The following is a 17,856-nucleotide window of genomic DNA, read 5'->3' as shown; positions in this document are numbered from 1 at the left end:
GTGTGAGGTCACAGTGACCTTGAACTTTGACCTTTAACCATCAAAATCTAATCAGTTCATCCTTGAGTCCAAGTCAATGTTTGAGGCAAATTTGATGAAATTCCGTCAAGGCATTCCTGATATATCGCGTTAACAAGCTTGACAATGGCGTTCAACAGGTCACAGTGACCTTGACCTTTGACCTTTGACCACCGCAATCTAATCAGGTCATGCTTGAGTCCAAGGCGATGTTTGAGGCAAATGTGATGAAATTCCGTCAAGGTGTTCCTCAGATATCGAACATCGGACGGACGGACGGACGGACATACGTACGTACAGACGGACAACCCGGATCCATAATGCCTCCGGCCTGGCTATCGCCGGCGGAGGCATAAAAACTACTACTACTGAACTTTTAATATTCTCTCTCTCTCTCTCTCTCCCCCTTTAGGAGGTGAAGATCTCCTTAGCTCCCTTCCCCCTCCTCCGTATTCCTTCACTTCATATTCAGACGTCCAGCAGGCCCGAGGTGTTTGAGGCCAACCTGAAGACAGAGACGGACCTCTGGAACCTCATGGTCAAAGAGATGTGGGCCGGACGCAAGATGGCCGACCAACACAAGGTATTGACTAAGGGACCCCAGAACACACTGACCGTTTTCTGCTGATGTATACTGTGCTTAATTGACGGCTTATTCTATAGTATACTACAAAAATTCTGAACCTCTTGAAAATCAATTTGAATTTGTCAAATGATTTGAATGACCAAAATACACAGACAGAGCAGGACAACATGTATTTTGTATTATTATGCTGTATGCAGACTTGACTGATTGATTGATTGATTGATTGATTGATTGATTGATTTTCTTTTATTTTCGTGTCATGCACACAACGTGCCGCTGCTTACAGACCTGGAGTTTTTTCCCCCGTGCGATTAATTCGCACGTCAATAATATTTTCGATCCTATATCCGTCAATGCAACCGTGCATACCAACGGTGAAGTTTTGCTGAGCGTTATTGCGGTGTTTATTTTTTCGGACCACGGTCGATTTTTCAGAAATTTGCTTCCGACATGTACACATCTGTTGCTGTGATTGACAGGTGGGTCAAAATTCACATCGCAATTTCGTGCTGTACATTCGCATCACTCTTGGTGTGTGACAGCCTAACCCTCATGGGTTTACAAATTTTGTCGTTGCAGTGGTCAAACAATTCAATACATTACATATCATTACAGATTACTCAAAGCTCTGTCTTCTTTCCCAGGCCTGACAAATAAAATCTACTCTACTACAAAAAAAAGTTCCCTTTCTAAAGTACAACTCGTAGTCGTCCAACTCAAAGAAGTCAACATACATAGAGGACATTTTACTAAAGAGGACATACCTTGCATCTTCCTATGCAGGAAAAAAAATAAAAAAAATCTCACTTTCAATTTCACTTAAATCACACAGCAAACGCAGTCTGTCCCCCTCAGACTGTGCACACAGAGACCTTTGTCTTTGCAGTGCTATATCTTTTACATGTGGCTCCTTTGCTGTCTGTCTAGGACCCTCAGTACGTGGCCCAGGCTCTGACCAACGTCCTTTTAATGGATGCTGTAGTGGGCTGCCTACAGACCCAGAGGTCCATCTATGCTGCCTCAAAGCTAGCCTACTTTGACAAGATCAAACATGAAGGTATGGGCTCATTCCTCTACTACTTCTTCTATGATACTTTAATGATCTCCAAAAAAAGAGAGGAAAAGAAATATGTATTTTCACTTGTCTCCCACCACAGAGCAGCACTGCTTTATTAATAAAGGGTTTGGCACTTTTACAGTATGGTTCTCAACTTGTGCTGATAGGTAGACCACAGATGTGTTGACAAGAATATCACTGAAAGGACTATTAATAGTAGTTTGTTTGACTGAGCCTCGCTCCCATTCGTGAAACAAAGATATTTGTGTAATGATTTGAGTCCTGGACTTTGTTGACGGTGCCTTTTTTTTTATATATATATTTTATTTTACTTTTTCAGAACATAAAGAAAAGAAAACAAGAACAGGAAAAAAGAAAAGAAAAGAAAAAACATATATACATACATTCAACATTACAATGCTACAAAATGGTGCTACCAGTCATAGAAAATGTGCTTACAAAACGATAAAAAAATGAATACTGTGCAAAGGATCCAAAAGAATCTCAATTACCGCTTTTAGCCTGATCGAAATAGGTCAGGAACAGAATTTGTCCTGTGGAACCTGAGTCTCTCCATACGTATAACTGAGATCATGTCTGTCAGCCACAGCTGGACGGTGCCTTTTAAGACAATAAACAATAACTCTGTTATGGATTGTGCATGTTGGCATCTTGATGTTAATTCCCAATCTTATCACTAACCTTTCGGTTTCTTTCTCCATCTGTCCTGCATCTCTCTCTCTGTTTCTGTCTCCATCTCCCGCCCCCCCCTCTCTCTCTCTCTCAGTGCCCATGATGGTGCCCAAGACCACCTCAGAGACTCTGAAACATAAGATCAATCCATCACTGGGCCTGGCTGAACCTCAGACTGTACATGTGCTACTATACACACCAGGTCAAAGTCTTTTCTTTTTCCACAATATACCCAACTGCAATAGCATACAAAGCTTTCCTCTCACACTAACACCCTTGTTTGCAGGTTTAGCAAGATCCTAATGTAGTTGATGTGTCAAGTATGGCATTTAGCAGTACACAGACCATGATATATACCCTCTACTACAAAGACCTCACTGATAACAGTTATCTCATCTTTATAACCAATAGCTCCATGTAAATCAAGCACAGCATAATGTCCCGTTAGTCTTTGAATTGAAATTACCCAGAAAAATCCTTTACAGTTCACAGCATCAGAGAAGCTTCTGCGTATATGAGAATCAAATTCTTTGTAATTATAATCAGTGCTCACAGACATAGAGACATTGCTGCAGTCACAAGATGCTCTGTCGTTGGGCAATTACTGACTGGTGTTAAATTATATTGATGAGTATTAAGGTCCGAGAGGAGCCGGGACAAAACAGCTTTCTGTGTGTGTGTGTGTGTGTGTGTGTGTGTGTGTGTGTGTGTGTGTGTGTGTGTGTGTGTGTGTGTGTGTGTGTGTGTGTGTGTGTGTGTGTGTGTGTGTGTGTGTGTGTGTGTGTGTGTGTGTGTGTGTGTGTGTGTGTGTGTGTGTGTGTGTGTGTGTGTGTGTGTGTGTGTGTGTGTGTGTGTGTGTGTGTGTGCGTGCGTGTGTGTGCGTGTGTGTGTGTCGAGCTCAACTGTCAAACACAACATCTACTGACTGAATGCTTTATCTCACTCATCTCTCTCTCTCTTACTCCTTCTCTGTCTCCCTCCCTCCCTCGCTCTCTGACTCGCTTCCTTCTCTCTCTCCCTCCCTCTCCCTCCCTCCCTCTCTCTCCCTCTCTCTCTCTCCCTCTCTCTCTCCCTCCCTCTCTCTCCCTCCCTCCCTCTCTCTCTCCCTCCCTCTCTCTCCCTCCCTCCCTCTCTCTCTCCAGGTCAGTTGAGTTGCAGTGACTCAGAGGGAGATGGGACCCCTAAGCTGTGGGTGGCTCTGAGTGGGGGCAGGGTGGTGGTATTCGATGCAGCTAGCTGGTCCATGCTGCAGGATTGCATCCAACTCGGAGCATCACAGCTGGTAAGAACAGAGATTAAACTTTACTTACTGGACATTTTACATGGACTTATTACATGGACATTTACATGGACTTATTACATGGACATTTTACATGGAATTATTACATGGACATTTTACATGGACTTATTACATTGACATTTTACATGGACTTATTACATGGACATTTTACATGGACTTATTACATGGATATTTACATGGACTCCACTACAGTATGTCACTTTAAAGGACTTTTACTTTAAACTTTATTTATACTATAATTGGAGGATCATCTCTCTCTCTCTCTCTCTCTCTTTCTGTCTCTCTCTCTCTGTCCTTCGCGTATCTCGAGAACCGTTGGTCGGATCGACTTCAAACTTCGGGAATGCGTTAAGGGGGGCCTGACGGAGTGCAATTCAGACGCGAAATACGTTCAATATTTGAACATTTGTGTTCAATTCTGCGCTCCTTCAAGCCCCCCCAAGTGAATGGTCCAGAATGAGGGGGGTAAAGTAAACATTGGAGAGAGGGCAGCATGAAAGGAGCAGAGAATAGTAGGAGAACATGTAAGCTGAATAAGCAGCATTAATATTCAAGTCTGTCATGAATAAAATCAATGGGAATTAATCAGTAGAACTCAGTGATATTAGTTGAGTGAGATTTCTAAAAGATTTGTACATGGCTATAATGGTAGGCTATAATGAGTCACGCATTCAGAAATAATATCCTCTAGTCTAGGGCCACACCACTTCCGGGAACCCCCATCCTGTGTAAGTAGGGTTCCCAGAGTAAAACCTGGCCATTTCCACCACTGCTTATGGATGAGCATCATCTGCTACATGCCATCGAGAACCGTTGGTCGGATCGACTTCAAACTTTGGGAGTGTGCCCTATTGTGCAGTGCAGTGTCCTATTTTCGTGCAATTGGGCATAGCGCCACCTACTGGCAACACAAATAGCGCTTTATCTCGATAGCCATTCATCTGATCGACTTCAAACTTAAAAGTCGGGGAGTGGAGTGCAGGGAGCTGAATTCCGTGCAATCTGGCATAGCGCCACCTACTGGCAACACAAAAAGCAGTTTATCTCGAAGCCATTCATCTGATCGACTTTAAACTTGGGGAGTGTGCTGCTGGGAACCTGACATAGAACAGTGCCGGATTTTGTGCAATTTGGCATAGCGCCACCTACTGGCAACACAAAAAGTGATTTATCTTGAGAACTGTTCATCCGATTGACCTCAAACTTGGGGAGTGTGCTCCTGGGAACTCGAAGTAGTGCAGCGCTGAATTTCTTGCAATTTGACATAGCGTCACCTACTGGCAACACAAAAAGCAGTTTATCTCGTCTTCCTGATGGCATTCACCAGGCCGTCAGGAAGCTGAATTCCCTTCCAGCCCTCCCCTCCCTTTCTGTGCCTCATACCCCCACAGTCTCTGGACAATGACCAGGATATCTGTAGATCACTCATGCACTTTCAGAATGCACTTTCAGAATGACTTTTAAATTGACTTTTTAAATAGGTCATAGAATCAACTCAATTTGCACTGCGGCAGTTTTGCACTTTTTACTTGTCTACATTTTATACTTATAGGTATTAGGCATGATGATTACGTCGTTGCTTTTTTAAATCGTGTATAGGTGGGTTTTATGTATTTTATATGTATTTTAATGTATTTTCTGCACCGTGGATATGACGAGGAATGCAATTTCAATCCTTGTATGTCATGTATATACAGTGGAATTGACAATAAAATTGACCTTGACTTCAAACTTGGGGAGTGCGCTACTCGGACGCCGATGGAGTGCAGTGCTGCATTTCATGCAATTTGCAAAACTGCCTGTCCTTCGCGTATCTTGAGAACCATTTGTCGGATCGACTTCAAACTTGCGCTTATAGTCCAGGCAAAGTAACTCATTTTGGAACCAAAAAACAAACTAATTGTAAAAGAATTTTTTGCAGCTTAGATCATTTCTATGAGGTGTCCAGAACAACATACTAAAAGTCCTAAGAAATCCTAGTTGAGGAAATATGTTTATTTCTCATCAATCCAAGATGTGTGCCAGTAAGCCCAGACAACAATACACCCCAATGGGGCTATTTTTTTCCCTTTAATCCTATCAAAATAAAACTTTATACAATGAAAGTATCCATGAAAAGTAACATTTTTTGTATTACAAGTTTCTTTGAAAATGAATTTGAATATGCAAATGAGCTATACACTAATCGAATATAGGCTACCCAAAATATACCCGCATAGGTGTAAAGGAAAAAATGAAGCCTATCACAATCAAACCTCACACAGTGAAAGTATACATGAAAAGGAACTTTTTTGTTTTACAAGTTTCTTGGAAAAAACGTATTTTAAATATGCAAATGAGCTCAACACTAGGCCTATTGACTTGTCCAATAAGCCATAAAGTCACAAGTAAAACAGGGGCCAAATAACTAACACATTCATGTCTATTCAGTAAGTTAACCTATGCATAAACAAGATAAATTTGAAGTCACTTGCCACACTTACCTGGGTCACTTGCCACAAAAAGACATATTGACCTTAACTCATTGAGTGCCAGCCACTTTTGGAGAACGGAAGCTCCCAGTGCCAGAGTTTCAGAGCGTTTTCAGTGATTTCTCGAGGCCCACAGAATATTGTATGATATTACTATGTAAACACCGAACACGCACAAAGAACGAGGAGACTCTCTTCTATCATCTGCAAAAAAAAGTTTATTGATACCATTTTCCGTTCTTTAGTTATGAGATGGAGAAGATAGGCTGTTTTGAGCAAAAAGACAGGTTTCAAATTATAAGCTGAGATATTCAACCTTTTGTGAAATGAAGCATTTCAAGCACATTCACTGACTCTAGCTAATATTTTCTGATGTAGTGACGTGGTGTAGTTCTGTGGAGCCTGCGTGCCCCACCCCCCTCTCCCCCCCTCAGCTGCAAACTCCTCCCCACACGCACCCAGTCTATTTTCGGAGCCTCCGTTTTTGCGCCGGGCGGCTCCCGGGCGGCTCCCAGCGCGACAAGGAAATGCCAAACGGGACTGCAGGGAAAGGTTTGGCCCTTCGGCGTCGGGTGCTGCCTTTCTGGCGGGTAATCGTGTGAAGAAACTATATGCAGACAGACAGACAGAGGCAGAGGAGCTCAGTTGTGGGCGCGGATTGACTGATGTTCGCAGCCAACTTCAGCTGCAGACAGAGCAATCTATATGGCTCTGGCTGCAGCATGCATCGGTTTCTCTTTGATCACGGCTTTTTTCTGCAGTTTTCCGGACCTTTCTGTAATCTGGAGAGCACTGTCGCCACCTAATGAGTCCGTAAAATAGGTTATACACCTTCAATAGCTCCCATATTTGTACAGGAGATGCCTGATGCTTTGATCCACGTCCCACCGCCAAAAAACGCATTTGACGTCGATCGACGTCCGTGGCACTCTACGTCACTATTTACTTTGACGTCGATCGACGTCCGTGGCACTCAATGAGTTAAGAATTGATTGCACAATCTTGCCTCCAGTTGCTTTCTAAATTATTATTATTTATTTGCGAACAAGCCTAACCAGGCTTATAGATAGAAATGTCTAGTTAGAGGGAGGTACGGTGGTGCAGTGGTAAGCAAGCACTATCGCCTCACAGCTCGAAGGTCGTGGGTTCGATTCCCACCTGGGGACGAGGTGAACGCTGAAGGAATGCGTGCCCGTCCGCATGTCCTCGAGTGCCCACCGCCCGGGTGGGGTCGGCAAAAGGGCCTTTCTGTGTGGAGTTTGCATGTTCTCCCTGCGCCTCCTGGGGGTTTCCTTCATATAGGAACCCCCTTCACAAAAACATGCAATATCCTGGTTGCTAATGTGGTTCCTCCTCTGGTCGTTAAGGGCGCCTGTTCAGAGGGAGGGGAACTGGTTGAATAGCGTGAACCTCCCACGTGCTATGTCCTACCGGTGAAGCTTCCTCTGTCAGGTGAAAAGAAGCGGCTGACTGACTGCCCATGTCTCGGAGGAAGCATGGAGCCAGTCTCGGCTCTCCCCAGATCGGCAGAGGATGGAGTACCAACCAGGATTGAGAAATCAAATGAGCACTAATGGGGGATAAAATGGCATAAAAATCGGGGGGGGGGGGGGGGGGGTTGGTAACTTAAAATGTTCCGATTGGGTTTCTAGCCTAGATATTGCTGTTGCTAGCTTCTCATAACACTGCAAAGCTACTTTACAAACGGTGGAAGTCTGATGTGTGGCCCGCCTGGTCTGAAATACTTGCTTACTACAAAAACAGAAGCAGTTTTGGTGTCTGGCAAAATTATTTAAAGAGCTGGAATGTCTGGAAAGTGTGTCTATCTGGTTTTTCATCTGTCTTCTGTGTGAGAGTGAATCGTTTAGTTGGTAAGAATGACTTCTGCCTGTTATCTCGTAATCTTACCAACAATACCAATTATTTGTAAATCTACCAGCCCAAAATGTAATCTCACCACGTTACTAATGACTAAGATGGCTATTCTGACTTTCTGTCATGTCATTAGGTTAGGCTTGTTCGCAAATAGAAAAATAATAATTTAGAAAGCAACTGGAGGCAAGATTGTGCAATCAATTCTTAAGGTCAATATAAGTCTTTTTGTGGCAAGTGACCCAGGTAAGTGTGGCAAGTGACTTCAAATTTATCTTGTTTATGCATAGGTTAACTTACTGAATAGACATGAATGTGTTAGTTATTTGGCCCCTGTTTTACTTGTGACTTTATGGCTTATTGGACAAGTCAATTAGGCCTAGTGTTGAGCTCATTTGCATATTTAAAATAGATTTTTCCAAGAAACTTGTAAAACAAAAAAGTTCCTTTTCATGTATACTTTCACTGTGTGAGGTTTGATTGTGATAGGCTTCATTTTTTCCTTTACTCCTATGCGGGTATATTTTGGGTAGCCTATAGTATAGATTAGTGTATAGCTCATTTGCATATTCAAATTCATTTTCAAAGAAACTTGTAATACAAAAAATGTTACTTTTCATGGATACTTTCATTGTATAAAGTTTTATTTTGATAGGAGTAAAGGAAAAAAATAGCCCCATTGGGGTCTATTGTTGTCTGGCCTTACTGGCACACATCTTGGATTGATGAGAATTAAACATATTTCCTCAATTAGGATTTCTTAGGACTTTTAGTATGTTGTTCTGGACACCTCATAGAAATGATCTAAGCTGCAAAAAATTCTTTTACAATTAGTTTGTCGTAAAACGCTACTTTGCCTGGACTATTAGGGGGACCTGACATAGTGGAGTGTGTGTGTGTGGGGGAAGCGCCCACGGGGTGGTGCATGGGGGAACGGGCACTGCACTAGTCATTTATAATTTGAAGATTGCCTTTTTGTCTGTCTGCTCCATATTTTGCTACGGCTGTGATCAGTGTACTGCATACTGCACAAAGACAAATTCCTTGTTTATAATATGATTACCCACTATGGCTATTAAAATAATCTTGAGTCTTTAATCTTGAAACTTTATATTTAAATCTATATATAGTATGAGGGAGATGTAACAACAAGATACTGTATATATTAACTTTTCTTGGGTTGTTGTATACCCCAGGCCCATTGATAAATAGATATAAACAACATACATGCATCCAGATATACAGTACATACATACAGCACTTACTACTACTACTACTACTACTACTACTAATATATTTGTCATCCTATCAGCCTATAGAGTGCAAAGAAATTGATGTCTCCTTACCTTCTCCTGCTATTGCTTGTAGAATTGCATGCTGGGATTGGTGCAGGAGCAGGTGTGGATTGGCTCCCAGGACTCTGTGATCTACATCATCGACACTCGCAGCATGTCCTGCAACAAGCAGCTGACTGAACACAGACGCGAGGTGACAGGCTTCACAGTGGACACCAGAGATCTCCAGAACAGGTAGACGGGATTGTCTCTTCTTCTTCATAGAATAGAATAGAGTAGAGTAGAGTAGAATAGAATAGAATAGAGTAGAATATAGATTGATAGGTTTTCTTTTATATCAGACACAGGTTTGTGTTCCTACCTGACATGTTTCGACGGTAATACTTCCGTCTTCTTCAGAGGTGTCACTAGATGGTGTGTGACGTGTCTTTAACAGCTGATGTTGTTTACAGAACCTGTGTCTGATATAAAAGAAAACCTATCAATCTAAGTAAAGTATAGACACTATGAACCTTTTTGGATTAGAGTAGAATATAGTAGAATAGAATAGAGTAGAATAGAATAGAATAAAGAATCCAAAGATACAGTATGTAATGTAGTTATTTTTCTTCTCCTTCACAAAGGCTACACAAAACAAGTTGTAAGATAGTCTCAATAAACATTAATCATACACAAACAGAAGCAATCTTACAAAGATGTGTCATCAGTGAGTAGTAGAAGAGGACATTTTTCAGCATGTAAAAAAAAAGCATGAAAGCAGCCTTTTCAAATGATAGCCTTGCCCCCCCCCCCCCCTCTCTCTCTCTCTCTGTCTGTCTCTGTCCCAGTCAGCAGCCATACTCCTGTCCCTCTCTCTCTGTCCCAGTCAGTAGCTATACTCATGTCCCTCTCTCTCTGTCCCAGTCAGTAGCCATACTCCTGTCCCTCTCTCTCTGTCCCAGTCAGTAGCTATACTCATGTCCCTCTCTCTCTGTCCCAGTCAGTAGCTATACTCATGTCCCTCTCTCTCTGTCCCAGTCAGTAGCTATACTCATGTCCCTCTCACTCTCTGTCCCAGTCAGCAGCCATACTCCTGTCCCTCTCTCTCTGTCCCAGTCAGCAGCCATACTCCTGTCCCTCTTGCTCTCTGTCCCAGTCAGCAGCCATACTCCTGTCCCTCTCGCTCTCTGTCCCAGTCAGCAGCCATACTCCTGTCCCTCTCTCTCTGTCCCAGTCAGCAGCCATACTCCTGTCCCTCTCTCTCTGTCCCAGTCAGTAGCCATACTCCTGTCCCTCTCTCTCTGTCCCAGTCAGTAGCTATACTCATGTCCCTCTCTCTCTGTCCCAGTCAGTAGCTATACTCATGTCCCTCTCTCTCTGTCCCAGTCAGTAGCTATACTCATGTCCCTCTCACTCTCTGTCCCAGTCAGCAGCCATACTCCTGTCCCTCTCTCTCTGTCCCAGTCAGCAGCCATACTCCTGTCCCTCTTGCTCTCTGTCCCAGTCAGCAGCCATACTCCTGTCCCTCTCGCTCTCTGTCCCAGTCAGCAGCCATACTCCTGTCCCTCTCTCTCTGTCCCAGTCAGCAGCCATACTCCTGTCCCTCTCTCTCTGTCCCAGTCAGTAGCTATACTCCTGTCCCTCTCTCTCTGTCCCAGTCAGTAGCTATACTCATGTCCCTCTCACTCTCTGTCCCAGTCAGCAGCCATACTCCTGTCCCTCTCTCTCTCTGTCCCAGTCAGCAGCCATACTCCTGTCCCTCTTGCTCTCTGTCCCAGTCAGCAGCCATACTCCTGTCCCTCTCGCTCTCTGTCCCAGTCAGCAGCCATACTCCTGTCCCTCTGTCTCAGTCAGTAGCTATACTCCTGTCCCTCTCTCTCTGTCCCAGTCAGTAGCTATACTCATGTCCCTCTCACTCTCTGTCCCAGTCAGTAGCCATACTCCTGTCCCTCTTGCTCTCTGTCCCAGTCAGCAGCCATACTCCTGTCCCTCTCTCTCTGTCCCAGTAAGCAGCCATACTCCTGTCCCTCTCTCTCTGTCCCAGTCAGCAGCCATACTCCTGTCCCTCTCTCTCTGTCCCAGTCAGTAGCCATACTCCTGTCCCTCTCTCTCTGTCCCAGTCAGCAGCCATACTCCTGTCCCTCTCTCTCTGTCCCAGTCAGCAGCCATACTCCTGTCCCTCTCTCTCTGTCCCAGTCAGCAGCCATACTCCTGTCCCTCTCTCTCTGTCCCAGTCAGCAGCCATACTCCTGTCCCTCTCTCTCTGTCCCAGTAAGCAGCCATACTCCTGTCCCTCTCTCTCTGTCCCAGTCAGCAGCCATACTCCTGTCCCTCTCTCTCTGTCCCAGTCAGTAGCCATACTCCTGTCCCTCTCTCTCTGTCCCAGTCAGCAGCCATACTCCTGTCCCTCTCTCTCTGTCCCAGTCAGCAGCCATACTCCTGTCCCTCTCTCTCTGTCCCAGTCAGTAGCCATACTCCTGTCCCTCTCTCTCTGTCCCAGTCAGCAGCCATACTCCTGTCCCTCTCTCTCTGTCCCAGTCAGCAGCCATACTCCTGTCCCTCTCTCTCTGTCCCAGTCAGCAGCCATACTCCTGTCCCTCTCTCTCTGTCCCAGTCAGCAGCCATACTCCTGTCCCTCTCTCTCTGTCCCAGTCAGCAGCCATACTCCTGTCCCTCTCTCTCTGTCCCAGTCAGTAGCCATACTCCTGTCCCTCTCTCTCTGTCCCAGTCAGCAGCCATACTCCTGTAGCTGTGATGGGACCATTCTGCAGTGGGACTTGTCCAGTCTCAAAGTGATGCGACAGTTCCAGCTCAGCTGCGCCCGCCTCTCCTCCATACAGATCCATGATGGCACACTGTGGTGCTGTACGTACGCATGGTGCATGCTCCCCCTCTCCTCCTTTGTCTCATCTTTCTCTCTCTCCTTCTTTCTCCTCTCTCTCTCTCTCTCTTTTAGCTTTCTAACTCAATGTGTAGATGTATCTTGTAGTTCTCCCTCCTCACTCATGCAGACACACTTTTTCTTTTCACTCTGTCTCACATGAGCTAAGACATTCGCACACACTACTCACTCCACTAGCATCAGCCTTGTTCTTCACTTGTGGCACATGGCGTAGTTCGCTGGCTGAGTGTCATACCTACATACCTACTACCCAACTGGGATTCTGCATCTGTCAGTGTGGCTTCTAATTCTCTGTAATCATTGACTGTCTGCATCCAGGAGACATTTGTGTGTGTGTGTGTGTGTGTGTGTGTGTGTGTGTGTGTATGTGTGTGTGTGTGTGTGTGTGTGTGTGTGTGTGTGTGTGTGTGTGTGTGTGTGTATATGTTGTGGTGACAGCATTGTGGTTGTGTATGTATGTGCAGGTTGTGGTGACAGCATTGTGGTTGTGTATGTATGTGCAGGTTGTGGTGACAGCATTGTGGTTGTGTATGTATGTGCAGGTTGTGGTGACAGCATTGTGGTTGTGTATGTATGTGCAGGTTGTGGTGACAGCATTGTGGTTGTGTATGCATGTGCAGGTTGTGGTGACAGCATTGTGGTTGTGCATGTATGTGCAGGTTGTGGTGACAGCATTGTGGTTGTGTATGTATGTGCAGGTTGTGGTGACAGCATTGTGGTTGTGTATGTATGTGCAGGTTGTGGTGACAGCATTGTGGTTGTGTATGTATGTGCAGGTTGTGGTGACAGCATTGTGGTTGTGTATGCATGTGCAGGTTGTGGTGACAGCATTGTGGTTGTGTATGTATGTGCAGGTTGTGGTGACAGCATTGTGGTTGTGTATGTATGTGCAGGTTGTGGTGACAGCATTGTGGTTGTGTATGTATGTGCAGGTTGTGGTGACAGCATTGTGGTTGTGTATGTATGTGCAGGTTGTGGTGACAGCATTGTGGTTGTGTATGAATGTGCAGGTTGTGGTGACAGCATTGTGGTTGTGTATGTATGTGCAGGTTGTGGTGACAGCATTGTGGTTGTGTATGCATGTGCAGCAGGTTGTGGTGACAGCATTGTGGTTGTGCATGTATGTGCAGGTTGTGGTGATGTGTATGCATGTGCAGGTTGTGGTGACAGCATTGTGGTTGTGTATGTATGTGCAGGTTGTGGTGACAGCATTGTGGTTGTGTATGTATGTGCAGGTTGTGGTGACAGCATTGTGGTTGTGTATGTATGTGCAGGTTGTGGTGACAGCATTGTGGTTGTGTATGTATGTGCAGGTTGTGGTGACAGCATTGTGGTTGTGTATGTATGTGCAGGTTGTGGTGACAGCATTGTGGTTGTGTATGTATGTGCAGGTTGTGGTGACAGCATTGTGGTTGTGTATGCATGTGCAGGTTGTGGTGACAGCATTGTGGTTGTGTATGCATGTGCAGGTTGTGGTGACAGCATTGTGGTTGTGTATGCATGTGCAGGTTGTGGTGACAGCATTGTGGTTGTGTATGTATGTGCAGGTTGTGGTGACAGCATTGTGGTTGTGTATGCATGTGCAGGTTGTGGTGACAGCATTGTGGTTGTGTATGTATGTGCAGGTTGTGGTGACAGCATTGTGGTTGTGTATGCATGTGCAGGTTGTGGTGACAGCATTGTGGTTGTGTATGTATGTGCAGGTTGTGGTGACAGCATTGTGGTTGTGTATGTATGTGCAGGTTGTGGTGACAGCATTGTGGTTGTGTATGTATGTGCAGGTTGTGGTGACAGCATTGTGGTTGTGTATGTATGTGCAGGTTGTGGTGACAGCATTGTGGTTGTGTATGCATGTGCAGGTTGTGGTGACAGCATTGTGGTTGTGTATGTATGTGCAGGTTGTGGTGACAGCATTGTGGTTGTGTATGTATGTGCAGGTTGTGGTGACAGCATTGTGGTTGTGTATGTATGTGCAGGTTGTGGTGACAGCATTGTGGTTGTGTATGTATGTGCAGGTTGTGGTGACAGCATTGTGGTTGTGTATGTATGTGCAGGTTGTGGTGACAGCATTGTGGTTGTGTATGTATGTGCAGGTTGTGGTGACAGCATTGTGGTTGTGTGTGTATGTGCAGGTTGTGGTGACAGCATTGTGGTTGTGTATGTATGTGCAGGTTGTGGTGACAGCATTGTGGTTGTGTATGTATGTGCAGGTTGTGGTGACAGCATTGTGGTTGTGTATGTATGTGCAGGTTGTGGTGACAGCATTGTGGTTGTGTATGTATGTGCAGGTTGTGGTGACAGCATTGTGGTTGTGTATGTATGTGCAGGTTGTGGTGACAGCATTGTGGTTGTGTATGTATGTGCAGGTTGTGGTGACAGCATTGTGGTTGTGTATGTATGTGCAGGTTGTGGTGACAGCATTGTGGAACTGAGGAAGAATGGGACACCACAGAGGAGGATGGCACTTCCTGACCACCTACAGAGCATGCCCAGTTGCTTCAGCAGCTTCATCCTCATCCTGGAGGTGACTCAACAATCAGTCAATACATCAAACAACCAGCAGTCAGTCAGTTATCAGGCAGTCAATCAGTTAATTAATCAGCACGTCAAGCCAGGCAGTCGATTGGTCATCAATAAATAAATCGTGCAAGCCAGCAGGACATCAAGCAGGTAATTGTAAAATATTCTAGTCAAATAGCATCTAGACTCTAGTCTAGAGAATAGTGAGGGGAGCTCATTCAAAGATTCACAGACAACTTATCCTATGGTAGCACTTGGTTATTAAGATGCAACCTTACTACAGTGGTTGGTACATAAACATGATGGCCACAACTATAATGCAATTGTTAAGTGGTAGCCATTCATTTCTCTCCATGCTTGCGAATTAAGGGCTTACATTTGCATTGAAGGCCACAGCTTGCCTGAAGGAGCAACAGTAACTCATCACAGTAAAATGTGTTAAAAGTATACAGATCCTTTCCAGAAAATTTGAATATCATGGAAATACCATGGATGACCGTGGGCTTCAGCGGATTGTCAAGCAAAGACGATTCAAAAATTTGACGGAGATTCAGAGGGAGTGGACTGAGGCTGGAGTCAGTCATAACTGAGTAGTAACTGCTGATTTTCTTCACACTATTCTAATTTCTTGAAATACTGTTTTGGGGGGTTTTCTGGAGCTGTAGGCCAAAACTATGAAAAATGAAACAAATAAAGGCTAGAGATATTTCACTTTGTGTGTAATGAATCTATAATCTATGAAAGTTTCACTTTTTGAAAGGAATTGTGGGAAAAAAACTAACTTTTCCATGATATTCAAATTTTTTGGAAAGGATCTGTATATGCAACTTCCTGGTTTGTGTGTGTGTGTGTGTGTGTGTGTGTGTGTGTGTGTGTGTGTGTGTGTGTGTGTGTGTGTGTGTGTGTGTGTGTGTGTGTGCTCGCGCGTGCATGTGTGTGTGTTCCAGCAAGGCCAGCTGTGGACGGGCTGTGCAGACTCGGGGGAGCTGTGCCTCTGGCACATTAAGGACAATACTAAGCACAGCAGCCGGCCCTTTATGACAATCTCCCTGCCAGGCAGTTCTGGAGTCACCTGTATGATTCGAGTCAAGGACCAGGTTGGTTAAGATATCTTATTACACGGCTCTCTTGAATACTCGATTCTGATTGGTCAATCAACAAGATTCACCGGTCATTATTTCTCGACAACCGACCGCTGCTCTGCCACACCTGGATTAATCAGTTGATAAGAGCCTTTTGTCAGCAAGACACTACTAATTAGGCCAACCAGTTGCAGCTGTGGTGTCTTGTGTGCCAATTATGAATGAAACCGCTTTGTCGTTGAAAACGCTATTAAAAATAAAATAAAATAATTATTTTTGTCAGATTATTGAATGATTTAGTTGTAGGCCGTGTTCTAAGCGGGATAATGGATAGTGAGCCGGTGATTACTGGAAATAATGACCTTCAGGTGAATGATTAAGCCCTCCGCTGCGCGTCGGGCTCAATATCACCTGTCGGTCATTATTTCGCCAGTAATCACCGGCTCACTATCCATTATCCCTTACTTATTACACGGCCTTGTTGAATGCTCGATTCTGATTTGTTAATCAACGGCCTGTTATTTCTGTATAACAGACTGCTGCTATGTAGGTTATCAGACTTGGTCCCATGCACACAGTTATATGAATCCGCACAAAGTCCAGTCAATTTAACAAGCTCATTTGCGACACCCTGTGGCAAAAAAAGTTAGCTAGCAAAAAAGAAAGAAATTGAAATGGCAAGGTAGCCTATCAAACACTTCTTGGATATATTTCTTTGTTAGAAACATCTCAGATGAATCCAGGTAAGGTTATGTTGTTTCTACCTCGCTGGTGTGTTACACGCAGCAGCATGTCCAAGCAATGCTGGTTAAATGCAAACTCCCACGCTCCTCTTGCCTCCGCTCTTCCCTCACTCACCCGTTTCTCCTTGACTCTTCTTTCTCCTCCTCTCCTCCTCTCAACTTCTATCCTCTCCTTTTCTTCGCTCTGTCATCACCACTCACCCTCTTCTATCCACTTTTACTGTCCTCTCCTCTCCTCAGATCTGGGTGGGGTGTTGTGGCGACAGCGGTGTCGGGGGTCAGTGTGACGGCCAGCTGAGGAGTCAGGTGTTGGTGGTGGAGCCAGGGAGCCATGCTGTGGAGAAGGTCCTGCAGGCCCATTCAGACAGCGTCCAGACGCTCTGCTCTGCCGAGGACCGCTACGTCCTGAGCGGCTCGGCACGCCGCGACGGCAAGATCGCCATCTGGAAAGTGGAATGAGAGGAGAGGAGAAAGAGATGGAATAAGAGGAGAGAGACTGAGATGGATGTGGAGAAGAGGAAGAAGAGAGGAGATACCTAAGAAATGTGAAACGTCATCCGTCCGTTTGCTAGTCACCCTGTAATGTTGACTTTGTGCCGCTAGGGGGCGGTATTGGCAGTGAATGGGACTGACCCAAGGGTGGATCTACATCACCGGTGGGGAACATGTTTACTATTTACTTGTTCAATCTATGAAGATGATGTTTTGAGCCATTTAAACCTCAGGAGTCACACAGAAGAGAAAGGAGCTCTGACTGGGAACAACATCATATTCTCCAAATAAAGAGCTTGTTTCTGACACCAGGCTAAATGAAGGACATGCCATGGAGCTTCAGCAACATAACTGAGATTTGTGAGAGTGGAAGAAGACAGTATGTTGTTTTAAATATTTTATTTTGTCTAGATGATGTGTCACAACTGTTAAAAAGAACAGCTGTTTGATTACATAGGATTGCATTTATTATTTGTAGTTTGTCTCTACCGAACACTCTTCTAACTTAACCCTACAGAAGAGTACCTGACAGAACAGTGTGTTATGTTGTGTGGTTAGAAAGTGCACATGGACTGTTTACCAGGATGTAAGACAGGTCCAAGTGAAGGTCCTTTATTCATTCAGTTCCTGATGGGAGGAGATGAACCACAGTCCCCTTGTTCCTGCCACATTGGTAGTGTATGAGTGTGAGTAGAGAACCTATATATTTTAAGACAAAAGTCAAGCCCTGATCACTTGGCTTGGCAGACCTATAAGACGTCAATATGCAAGTGCAAAGTAGTGGATAATAATCGGATATAATTTGCCTGAATATGCTCAAATGTATGAGACAATGAAAAGTACAAT

General features: G+C 44.6%; 1 protein-coding gene across 1 annotated transcript in view; it reads left to right on the top strand.

Moving 5' to 3' along the window:
- The window catches only part of LOC310775195 (DENN domain-containing protein 3-like), a gene marked incomplete at both ends in the record, with an annotated part of 37,963 nt that extends 20,986 nt beyond the window's left edge, over window positions 1–16,977 (top strand). The window contains 9 exons of the mRNA XM_083635297.1: window positions 431–601; window positions 1,532–1,661; window positions 2,449–2,556; window positions 3,497–3,636; window positions 9,366–9,526; window positions 12,000–12,136; window positions 14,579–14,697; window positions 15,641–15,790; window positions 16,759–16,977. Of these exons, the coding sequence (XP_083491423.1) occupies window positions 431–601; window positions 1,532–1,661; window positions 2,449–2,556; window positions 3,497–3,636; window positions 9,366–9,526; window positions 12,000–12,136; window positions 14,579–14,697; window positions 15,641–15,790; window positions 16,759–16,977 (1,335 nt within the window). The remainder of the gene's footprint in view (window positions 1–430; window positions 602–1,531; window positions 1,662–2,448; window positions 2,557–3,496; window positions 3,637–9,365; window positions 9,527–11,999; window positions 12,137–14,578; window positions 14,698–15,640; window positions 15,791–16,758) is intronic.
- Window positions 16,978–17,856: the final 879 nt, after the last annotated feature.

This window comes from Poromitra crassiceps (assembly GCF_964638095.1).
Source record: "Poromitra crassiceps genome assembly, chromosome: 1".
Lineage (NCBI taxonomy): Eukaryota > Metazoa > Chordata > Actinopteri > Beryciformes > Melamphaidae > Poromitra > Poromitra crassiceps.
This window is presented reverse-complemented; position numbering and strand designations above follow the sequence as displayed.